Source organism: Callorhinus ursinus, unplaced genomic scaffold (assembly GCF_003265705.2).
Source record: "Callorhinus ursinus isolate GAN/ISIS: 27379988/994484 unplaced genomic scaffold, GSC_fseal_2.0 scaffold80, whole genome shotgun sequence".
Taxonomy (NCBI): domain Eukaryota; kingdom Metazoa; phylum Chordata; class Mammalia; order Carnivora; family Otariidae; genus Callorhinus; species Callorhinus ursinus.
Genome location: NW_027397142.1, coordinates 3650015 through 3661484, shown reverse-complemented (window position 1 = coordinate 3661484; position 11470 = coordinate 3650015). Strand labels below are relative to the sequence as shown.

At 57.5% G+C, this 11470-nt stretch overlaps 1 protein-coding gene across 2 annotated transcripts; it reads right to left on the bottom strand.

The window, feature by feature from the left end:
* Positions 1-6461: 6461 nt before the first annotated feature.
* On the bottom strand, positions 6462-11463 carry EN2 (engrailed homeobox 2). 2 transcript variants are annotated; one of them, XM_025862224.2, is made up of 2 exons: positions 10557-11463; positions 6462-7200 (listed from the first exon to the last, which is right to left on the bottom strand). In XM_025862224.2, exons 1-2 carry the CDS (start codon positions 11227-11229, stop codon positions 6884-6886), a joined length of 990 nt encoding a protein of 329 aa, XP_025718009.1. In that variant the 5' UTR covers positions 11230-11463; the 3' UTR covers positions 6462-6883. The 2 variants fall into 2 exon arrangements, 1 of the variants encoding a protein (XP_025718009.1); XR_012376676.1 differs by lacking the exon at positions 10557-11463 and adding an exon at positions 8641-8847 and having other exon boundaries at positions 7070-7200.
* Between the last annotated feature and the right edge of the window lie 7 nt (positions 11464-11470).

Here is an 11470-nt window from a genome sequence, read left to right as displayed (position 1 = left end):
GATGCGATGATACTGCCAAGAGCAGCGACTATGGATGGGAACGGGAAATGGAGCAGTGTGTGATGTTACCGGGCTTCTGTGGAAACCCCAGGTGCAGCATCTTACTCATATTGTGGTCAGGAAAAATGTGGGGGGAAATCCTGGGGTGAGGATGTGTGCGTCGTGTCCAAGTCCTGCCATGACAAAGGACACACAGCAGTGATTGTCTCTCCTAGTCACGATTTCCTCTCTTTTCCTTTCCCTAAACTCTATAGAGGCCGCTTTAGGGGGTGGGAGCCAGGAAGGCTAAGTGCTCTACCAGAAGCTGGTACCAGGTTTGTGGCCTCCACAGCCGAGTCCAGCACAGGTCATTGCCAAGTAGAAAGGTAACCTCTCACTTGCCGAGCCCTGTTCTGGGCCAGGCGCTTTAGGCTCATTTTCCCTCATGAAACACTCCATGGGGAAGCCCATTAGGTAGGTTTTCTTGCTATTGGACAGATGAATGGCTGAGTTGGGATGGGGGCAGTTACAAAACTGTACCTTCACTGTAGTGCACTTCTTTCTGTGCTGGGCGATGTTATGTGATTGCATGAAAAAAAAAAAAAAAAAAAACCAACAACCCTGAAACCTGAGCTGACTGAGCCCCAGCGTGGAGGCACAGACCTCAGGGCACCTGACAGCAAGCTCAGCCCACTGCTTCTTTGCTGGCTTCAGCCTTTCCCCAAAGGGACAGATGTTTGGAAGCCAGCATAGTCATCATTCATTCGAGGGATAGAGATTTTCCCAACTTTCATCCAGATGTTTTAGCATGGGAAGGTATAATCTGAGACTTCTGAGTTGTAATGTAAGCGGTTTATTGGGGGCAACTTACTTGTAGTAATAGAAGAGGGGTACTGGCCTGGGCACTTCATGATTCTGCCACGTCCCTGGCTATTGCTTGAATCCAAAGAAATGCCAGCTTCCAGGACTCACATTTTGTTGCTAGGAGTGGGAGACTAAAGCTACCAAAAACCTCAGGACAAAGTTTGGTCTAAAGGGAAAAGTCCGATGCACTGTCCCTGGCCACTAAGTGACGCCAGAGGGCAGGGGCCGGGGGTCCCGGCGAGGTTGGGGGGAAGCGGCCAGTCTTCTGCTGGGAGGGGCCGCAGACACAGAAACGGGGCAGCAGCTCCTCGCAGTGCGCTTGGCAGCTGGAGCCTGTGATTACCCATCCAAGGAGGAGAGAAAAGCGAAGGGAAGAAAGGGCAGTTAGCGGAGGGGGTCGAGGTTGGGGGAAGGAGAAGGCAAACCACGGCCGAGCTGACAGTCCCCTTCCAGACAAAGGACTTGGCGGGAGGAGAGAACCCCGAAGGCGCGGCTGAAAGGCTCTGGGCGGCCCCTTCCGCAGGCAGCGCGCGCGCGGATCGCACGGCCAAGTTTCGCAGCCTGGCAGATGGGGATGAGCGGCGGCCCTCCCCGATTCTTCCAGACGGTCCGTGCACGCAGTGACCCCCACCATTCCTCGGCCCCACGGAGCACCCCTCTGTGCGAGGGTCCCTCCCGCCCGCGCGCCCCACCCCGACCCCCTCTGCGCAGGGGGAGGCGCGCAGGCCGAGCAGCGGCGCAACCCACTGGGCCCTCAGCTCTTCTTCCCTCCCGGTCTTCGGGGGACTGGGACGGGGGCCTCTCTGGGATGCCTTCCAGGCCGAGGGGACGAAGAGGCGGCCCAGGAGGCAGATCCGGCTACTCTTTGTTTCTGCTCCAAGCAAAGCGCGGGGCTCAGCCCTGAAAGGGGGCCAACCAATAGAGGAGGGAGGTGTCCTGGGCTCTGGACCCAAGGTTCCCCATCCCAGAAAACCGGCCCTGGCGTCTCTCGGGGACATGGAGGGCCTAGGAGTCTGGGGAGCCCCTACGTCCGCCCAGAGTTGTTGCTCAGGCCTTGCACGGGCCCGGGACTGGGTCGACAAGGGCAGTAAGCTTGGACCACACCTGTTCCCCGGGGCTCCGGAGTCGTCCCGCCCCCCTTCCTCCATCTTTTGCGGCTCCCCAAATCCCCAAACTGAAGAAGTGGCCGGCACTCTGGCGCCTGAGCACCGGGCTACTAACAGCAGCAGCAGCAGCAGCAGCAACAACAAAAAACAGTAACAGTAACGCCGTCATCGTCGGCCTCACCAGCCGGAGCCAAGCAGCAGTGGACCACGCTTGATTAAATCTCACAATTAGGAGCCACTTTCTTAATGAATATTATTACATTTCAGGCGATTTCAGGAATGGCCTTTTATTTTCTGTGGGCGGGCAGCAGAAATACAATGAAGTGTTTGAAATTAATAACAACACGAATGGTGTATCCAGGGCTCACGCGGCCCGGCGGTGGGGCGCATCCGCCAGGGTCACGCACAGGCGCGCGGGAGCTCCGGGCCCCCGCACCCACGCGCGCGCCTGTCTCCGCGGGCGCCGGGCCTCCCCGGCCTGCCAGGCCGCGGGGTCCGGAGGGCGCAACGCTCGTGGCCCGCCTGTGGGCCGCCCGCTCCACGCCACCCCACCCGCCTCTACTGCGGGGTCTGCCGAAGACCTCGCCCTCGGCCCCGCGGGCTGGAGAAGCGCGGAAAGGGGGCCCCGCCGCGAGGCCCGGCGCGGGGGCTGCCGAGCGAGTGTGGGGCGGGTGTCGCGGTGCGGCTGTGGAGTGGAGAGCAGTCGGCGTTGCGCCGTGGCCCTTGGGCGCCAGTCCGTATGCACCTCCCAGCCGCCTCAGCTCCTCTTGGCCGGCGGCGGGTTTCGGCGGAGCCCGGACGTCCCGGGGACGCTTGGGGAGCTGTCTGGGCAGGCAGAGACCGCGGAGGTCGGATATTAAATCAGCGGGAGACAGAATGACTTGTCGCCGAGCGAGAGCCAGCAAACGCGGCCTCCCCGCCAGCCAGCGCTGGGCGGCCGGTGAGCGTATTTGCATATACAGTGTGGGGTGTTTGTTGTGAGCTGAGCGCTGTGCGCCAGGCACACCTGTGCCAGGAGGTCTAGAAGCCCCCATCGCTTTAACCTTTTCACGCGAGGAAAAAAAAAAGTTGGAGTTCTCTTGGAGATTACACTGATTCACCCGCGTGGCTCCTTCCTTGTTTCCCCTAAAGAAAGCACATGGCGGGTCCACACTGGGTGACCCTCAGGCCTGTGTTGACCCTCGGATTCTGACTCCGGCCTGAAGGCTGGACCCTCCTCCTCTGATCACTTTGGGCATCGGAAGAGGAAAGCCCTCTGAACCCCAAGGGGCCCTGCTAGGCCTCTCTGTCTGGTGTCTGGCAGCCCCGCAAGAGCCGCTGCTCAAGCAGGCCCGGGAGGCAACCAGCATCAATACTCCCCCACCCGGGCTCCCAGGTCCCGCCTAGATTTTGCTGGGCTATGGCGGATTGGGGACACAGACAGGCCTGGGCCGTGGCAGCCCTCTGGCCGGAAAGAGCAAGGGCCTCCTTTATAAACGGGCTTTCCTCTGAAGAACATTTATGAAACTGGCCTTCTGAAGGGGAAGCGGTCTGGCCGGGTCTGGCCCCAGGCTCCACCAGCTCTCGGTGCTGCAGTCCTGGTTCAGATCCGAGGCACGTTACGTTAAGCCGTTGAGTCCAGGCTCTGGATCAGAACGGAGCCTTGCCTCCGCTGCAGGCCTGGCTCTGGTCTCCACTTGCCACTAAGAGAGAGGGGGCTGGCTGGTGCAACAGTGGCTCTTCATGAGTCTCAAACTTAGATTGTATACTGAATTAAAAATGTAATAAACATAGAAGCAAAACCAGAATCTTAGCATTTTGAGGGTCTGGGGGTTCATTCAGTCCAATCACCTATTAGAGACAAAAAAAGAAAAACTCCTGATGCCACTGCAGGCTTAATGTTTGCTTGCACTCTTCCAAGGACGGGGAACTCATTACCTTACAAAACTGTACACAGCCCCTCAACAATGTTATGATTTGTGAATAGATTAAAAAATAAGAATGATTGCTTAATGTTGCCATACTGTCTTTTTATTAAAACGAGAGAGTGGTCAATCAGGTAATAGAAGTCCCTGTCCTTTTGTTTAGTGTTTAAAAAATCCTCAGAATTGTGCAGGGGGAGGGGGGAGACACTGGGATTGCCTGAATGATCATGCCCCATTGGCGATGACCCAGGGGCACTGCTGAGACCAGGCAGCTAGGACTCCAGAGCCTCCGTGGTGAGACCCCAGCTCTCTCTCCATCAGTGCATCTTTGCAAATCCTGGGAGTAGCCCCTCTCCTGCCCCAAGACCCAGCTTCCACTTGGGAAGCCAAGGTAGTACCGAAAACACCAGTCTCCTTTGGCAGCCGATGATCCTCATTAGTCTCTGAGTTTCTTTTACTGGGAGAAGAATCTTTTCCAAGCCAGGGAAGGTTGGACATAGATTAGTTGGGCACACCGGGTGCGCTCGGCTATCCTGCCTGGACACACTGGCCATCACCACCCTCCCCAAAACACTACCCGGATGGATGCGTCTGGTCGGCTGGTCAGCTAGGGCAAAGTCTGTCATTTCCTCACTTCTGTCTCTGGATGTGTCCATGTCCTTTGCTTTTGGGGGTTAAAAACAAAACGTAAAAGAGAGCCCTTCCCAAGGGACCAGCATCTCTCGCTCTCCCATAGGAACAGTAGGGAGGCCAGAGACCTGTTGCATTCTGTAGGACTTTCAACAATGATGCAATGAAATAGAACCATACTTTTGAACACTTCCTTCTGGTAAAGAAATGTACTTAAATTATTTTGCTTATTCTATGCTCACACAGGAGAGATATTCAAAGTGTCTTAATTTGTTTTTGTGGTTTTTTTTTTTTAATTTGTACCTCTGGCTGCAAAAGTAAACAGTTGCACCCCTGCTCTGATTGAGGCAAAGGCCAGGAGCGCCTGAACCACAGGGAGGACGCCCAGAGCAGTTGGGCGGGACTTAGAAACACGCTCAGAAAAACTAGTCATGCCACCTTGGACGTTCAATATTTTACAATAAATGGGTTTTTTTTTATTTAATGTAACTTTCAAGAATTTAAACACACAAAAAATGCAAGGGGAATGTTCACAATGCTGATAACCACAGTTGTAAATAGAAACATTCATTTCTCATAAGATTATAAATATTTGATGCTGGAACTGTAAAATGCACATGTTTTATAAACTAAGAAAAATAAAATAAAAAAATAAAAACCAAAAAACTTTGCTTCCTGCTAAGAAGGCATATCATTTCATTGAGTTTCCTAAGCAGCAGATGGTTCTTCACAGAATTTTAAATTACAACTTTTCTTTTTATAGTTTCCTTTTTAAAAAGGTTTGCACTAGTATGTACAAAGTGAAACTATTATCGCAGTGAAATAAAGAGGTTTAAGGCAAAGAGAAACGTTCACCCTCAGTCCTCAGGGGTTCAGCCATGGGTCTGGCTCAGCCACCGGCACACCCTCTGGGCTGTCCCGGCTGCAGATGGACATTTGGACACGATTCTTTTTCCATACACTAACCAGAAGACAGTGCAGAGTTATATATATAGATAATGTGTTTATATATGTACTTGGTGGGGTTATATTGAATATATTTAATTTACACTGTACCACACCTTCAAAAAATAAAATGTATATTAAAAAAAAAACAAGAAAAGACAAAAAGTGATAAGAAATGATTATTTACACATTTTCTTCCTTCTTCTCAATCCTGGAGGATTCTGAGTTCCTCCAGAAGTCAAGGTAGCCACACGCTGGGGAACTGTGGACTCACACACGTCTGCGCGCGTCTCTACACACGGTCCACAGATATGCGCGCGCGCGCGCGCGCGCACACACACACACACACACACACACACACACACACACCTTGAAAGAATGCTCTCCAAAGCAGAAGCAGCCACTTAAAAAAAAAGAAAAAAAGGAAGGGAAGAAAAACAAGAAAGGAAGAAAACACAAGCTCCCGCTGGAGAGCCCTCTGCGCGCCCAGAAGCAGGAGACCTCCGCTGTTTCCGGGGCCCACGGAGCGCCGCTGGGGAGCTGACGGGGCGGCAGGAGACACCCCAGGCCTGGGGGACAGGACAGGGGCGGCTCCACCATCCCTGGGCCTCTGGCCACATGCTGCGCCCATGGGCCTGGGATCCCTGCAACGGTGCCCGGAGGCGAGAGAGCTGGCTCGGGCAGCGGGCGGCTGGAGAGGGGACAGCAACAGACGCGGACTGAAGCACACGGAGGTGCCTGCCGGGCCTCGGCAAGGAGGGGGAGGGGGAGGAGGAACCGGAGAGAAGGCAGGAGGAGGGGAGCCGCGCGAGGCTGGGGGCCTGGGGGCGCGCTCCTGACTGCCACCAAGGCGCGGCACTCCTCCCAGGACCCCCACGGTCCCCCGGGGCCCTGCCAGGGCCCCTGCGCTGCTGCCATCCCCCCTCCTCCGCCCCCCCCCTCCCGGGGCCGGGGCTGGGGGTGCAGACCCTCCTGCTGTCCTCACCAAGCCCACACAAACAAAGTGGCAGAACTCAGAGACCAAGTAGGAGCTATTTATTCGGTTCACAGTCGTGTGAAATGCAGCAATAAAAATCTTTGGACTTCAGCAAGTTGTTTTAATTTTTTTCTTCTTTTGAAATTAAAAAATAAAAGTGTCCCATGTCCCACAATGGAGCCTAGGGGATTAGAAAAGATGAAACCCTAAGCAGCCCCCTTCGCAAAAAAAAAAAAAAAAATCATAAAATTAGCATAATCTCATAAACACAGAAAAACTCAAAAAATATTTTATAGTCAGATATTTTGGATTTTACACCACCTGTAAATTATATATACATAGAATATTGCAGAACCATAGCTAATACACGATATTTTCACTATTAATGCTGGTATAATCTTTATACACTGGCCCTTTATGATTTTAAATTATTGCATTGTTTAGCGCGGACCGAGACCAGACTCCGGCGCCCGCCCGCCCTACTCGCTGTCCGACTTGCCCTCCTTGGCGGTGGTGGAGTGGTTGTACAGACCCTGCGCCATGAGGTGCACGGCCAGCGTGTTCTTGTTGCCCGTGGCCTTCTTGATCTTGGCGCGCTTGTTCTGGAACCAAATCTTGATCTGTGACTCGTTGAGGCTGAGCTCCTGTGCCAGGCTCTGGCGCCGCTGCTCGGTCAGGTACCTGTTGGTCTGGAACTCGGCCTTGAGCCTCTGCAGCTGCTCTGCCGTGAAGGCCGTGCGGGGCCGCTTGTCTTCTTTGTTGGGGTTCTTCTTCTTTGGTTTGCGAGACCTGGGACCTGGGCACGCACAGGGGACAGAGCACAGGGTTAGGAGGGCTCCAGGCCTGTCTGCCAACTCAGGCCGCAGAGATCTGGGAGGAAAGTGCCCAGTCCGGCTGCACACTGGGGACTGAACTTTCTCCCACCCGGCCTCCAGGACCCACCCCTGGAAAGCCAGAAGCCAGGCCGAGGACATCAGGGTGTGAGGGGGTGAGTGGGGGTAGAGAGCAGGCTTAGTGGAAAGGTCTCCAGGGGCACCTGGCTGGCTCAGTTGGAGGAGCATGCGACGCTTGATCTCGGGGGTCACTCAGAGTTCGAGCCCCACATGTGGCACAGAGTTTACTTAAGATTAAAAAGAAGAAGAAAGAAGGGCCTCCAGATAAAAGGAAAACTCCTGCAGGAAAGCAAAAACCCCAAACTTCCTAGCATGGCCTTTTCTGTCCCTTTCTGTCCAGGCATAACGGCAGGGGGGCACAGGAGAGGCAAGAGGAAAGGTTGGGGGAGGGGCGGGGCAGGCCGAGTAGCAACAGTGGGAGCCCAGGGAACAGTGATAGGATGCCCACAGGATGCCCACAGGGGATAGCCTCAGGTGCCAGGGGCAGTGGGAGTCAGGGGGCAGGTGCATCCAGAGAACAGGACAAGCCCGTGGATCTGCCTCCACCCTAGCCCCCTTTCTGCCTCCCCTAACTGGCCTAGTGGGCCCAAGTTCATTGTTTCTCTCCTGGAGGGGAGGGAGCGCACGGACCCTTTCCTGGGTGGGGAAGGAGCACTGAGCCACTCCCCGTCACCTCCCCTTCAGTCTCCCAGTGCAGGAGAGGGAACCTGGTTGCCCCAGACTGGGGTTGCCTCCCTGGAGGCCGGAGAGGAGCCCAGCTGACCTTGTGCAAAGGGTTCACACTTCTGACCCCCGCCTGGGCTCCTCCCACTGGGACAACCCCTGCACCACTTGAGGTTGGTTTGAGGCACCACTTTGCCAGTGGTGGCAAGGCTCCTAGGACCCCGCCATCTGAAAAGGCCTGAGTGAGGAGAGCAGAAAGGAGGGCCAAGCGCTTTCTTTTTGTTGGTGTCAAGAAGTTCAGCCCCACAAGGGTGTCTTTGAGGGAAGAGATGGCAAAGGCCATTAGGGGAGGAAAGCTAGGCTGTACGTGTGGGTTTCTTACTCTGTGAAGTGAACCAACTTTGGGGAGCTCCGGCCCCAACTCCTTCCCAGACGCCCGCGGCGGGAGGCTGGACCCCTGCCGGCTCCCTCAAGCAGCCGGAGCCCCCCAGGTCTCCGCCGGGGGCCCACGAGCCCACCCTGCAGGGCCAGGGGACAGCCCCGCCGCCCTGCGCAGCAGCGGCGGAGGGATCTCGCCGTACGCTCTCGGTGCACCCGACCCGAGCCCGAAATGTGGAGAGGGTTGAGTGCTCCGCAGGTCCTGAGACCCAGCGGGCGCCGAGAACACCCTGCCCGCCTACCCAGCCGTGCGCTCTCGGGAGGCAAACTCCGGTAGAGGGGCTGTGGCCGCCGGCGAGGGGGTGCCAAGGGCCGTTCGGCTCAAACTCCCGGCCTTTTAGATTCTAGAGCATAGCCACGCTCACACCCGCGCCCCCGCGCACACACCTACCCCCCGCGCGCGCACCTACCCCCGCGCGCGCGCACCCACCGCCACCGCCACGCACACGCCAAGGGCGCCGGTTCCGCGCCGGCCGGCGGGCTTTGATCGAGAGGCTGCCGGGGCGCGCGCGGAGGGTTACGTACGGGTGGCTCCGCTAGGCCTCAGGAGGCCCCGCACCTGCTGGGACCCGACCGCGGCCTCGTGCTCCGGGAGCCGGTTCTGCGTCTCCACTGTCCCGGGGAAGCACGCTTCCTACCCTCCAAATTCCCCTGGTCCTGGGGCTCTTGCACACACGAACCAGCCCGTAAAAAGATACACACCATTTTGCGGAAAGAAAATCTCCCTAAAAACAGAATTTTTAGTTCTCTTTCTTTGATTTTCTTTCAAAACGTAAACACTTGAGAGTCGCAGAAACAGAAGCAAACCCCGGCAAAGAAAACTCTCTGCCTTGCTTCTTTCTAAAAGGCCAAGAAACACAAATGTTACGTTATGGTTTTCTGGGTTTTTGTTTTGTTTTTAAGTCCAGGAAGACCAGCGACTGGCGCCCGGCCGGGTTGCGGGGCTCCCTCGGGCCACCGGGGCCTGGCGCGGCCGCGACTCCGCCGCTGCACAAAGCCGGGCCGAGGCTCCTCGCTGGCCGCATTGTGAGCCTATATGTTAATTAAATATTAACAAAGGAGGGAGGCGAGAACAATGGAGCAAATTTCAGATCTAGCTGGAGAAATGTGGATTTCATCAGAAATATATACACACATTTCTGCGGGAAGGCGGCCAAGGGGAGACTCAGTTATGCTGTGATTTGGGTAAACAACCCCCGCAAAACAGTTGAGGGTTGGGGGGGCAGCGGGGTCCGGTCTGGGCTGCCGACTCAGGGACAAATGGAGTCCCCTCCTAATGGCGGTTCGCAGCCGCAGACCCCCATTTCATGCAGCTGATGATTTCTACAAGGACGTGCATTTAGCTTTTAAGAATCCAGATCTATGAAAAATACACCCAGAACCCCTGCACACACCCGCTGGCCCCTCCACCCACCCTCCCGCGCAGAAATCTGCTTCTTTTCTCCCTGAGAGGTGCCCCAGGAAACCTCTGGGAGAAGGTCCTTTCTTTGGGGGACCGCAGGCCTCCCTCCTCGGAGCAGTGTGCAAGATGGGTGCTGAGCTTCCCCACCGTGTGATCAGACAACTAAAACCGGGCGAAGGGCCCCTGTTTCCGTGCCTTCCCTATCTCTATCCCCCCCCCCCCCAACTCCTCCCTTCTCAGCCCAGGCGAAGGGTGGAAGGAAGAGCCTGGAGCCTTGCTCTTTCTTCCCGGGCTTCATCTGGGATAACTGGATCGTAGGATGAGCCTAGAACTGGGGTGAGGGGGGCAGGGAGCTGGGCATGGGTCCTGGGTCTGGACTGAGTTGGAAGGACAGAGAAAGAGTTAAGGGTGCCAGATTCTAGGCTAGTCTTCCAGCCACCCCCGGTCTCACCAAATAAACTCCAGCCAGGGGAGGGGTGGGCTAGGGACTTTGGGGAGTGACCCCCAAAGGCAAGATAGCGAGGGAAGGTCCTGTCGCTTCTGCTTTTCTAAGAAATCTGTACCCCCCTGCGAATGAATCGGGCCCCCTCTCCTCCTGGCCGCTGCCCCGGCCAGCGTCAGCAGCACACAATGTCCCTGTTTGTGTGTCTTTGTGTGTGTTGGGGGTGGGGGGTGTCCTGGTGTCTTCTTCCTCTGGGTAAGTTCCCGCGCCAGCGCCGCCCCGCAACCCCGCGGGCCTCCCCGCGGCGGGCTCACCTGAAGAAGGCCGGTCCGAGTAGCGCGTGCAGTAGACCCAGGCCGGCCAAAGCATGGGCTGCGCGCCCAGGTTGGCGCTGGCCTGCGAGCTGTCCGAGTCCGAGCTCACCGATAGGTCGCCGCCGCCCAAGGCGCGGGCCTTGAGCGCCCCGTCCAGGGGGCCCCCGGCGTCGCCGCCTTTCTTGGCGCCGCCGTGCAGCGAGAGCGCCTTGGAGCCGCCTTCCCCGTCGCCCGGAGAGTCGCCGCCGCCGCCGGGCAGCGGCCCGCCCGCACCGGGCGCACTGGGCACGTTCTGCCGGGCCTCTCGACCCGACCCCAGGAGCTGTTCGGCGCCGCCCGCGCCGCCGCCTCCTTCCGCGCCGCCCGCGCCGCCTTCCGCGCCGGCTCCACCGCCTCTTCCCCCTCCCGCGCCGGCACAGCACGTCCCCGTGTCCTTTCTCCGGCCGAACTCGGGCCGCAGGATGTTGTCGATGAAGAAGTTGGTGATGCGGTGCGGGTGCTGGTGGTTGCCTGGCGCCTGCAGGACCGCGGGCAGCATCAGAGCCCGCCGGCGGCCAGTGTCCGCGTCGCCCGGGCTGCTGCCGCCGCCCGAGCCGCCACTGGGGCTGGATTCCGGCTGTCGCTGCCCCTCCACCGCCGCCGCTTCGCTGGGCTTGGGGTCATTCTCCTCCATGCTGTTCACAACAAATCCCAAATTGGTTCTCCGGGGACCCCCCCCCTCCAATCAGCCCTCGGCCCGCCCGTGGTGCGCACAGAGACACTCGCGGCCGGCTCGCGCTCCTACCCCGCCGAGTCTTCCGAGGGCGTGCGCGGCGGCCGAGGCCAGGGCTGGGGTCCTACAAGTCACCGGCCGCGTTTGGAGCGGAGCCACGTTCCAATCCACGAGTTGAATTAGAAAATACCAAGAGTCTCCC

What these genes read in the sequence shown, in the direction of transcription:
- EN2 (XM_025862224.2), bottom strand. Translation starts at nt 11,229, where the DNA reads ATGGAGGAGAATGACCCCAAGCCCAGCGAAGCGGCGGCGGTGGAGGGG. An exon ending in CTCGGACCGGCCTTCTTCAG is followed by an intron (nt 7,201 to 10,556) that starts GTGAGCCCGCCG and finishes GTGCGTGCCCAG; the next exon opens with GTCCCAGGTCTCGCAAACCA.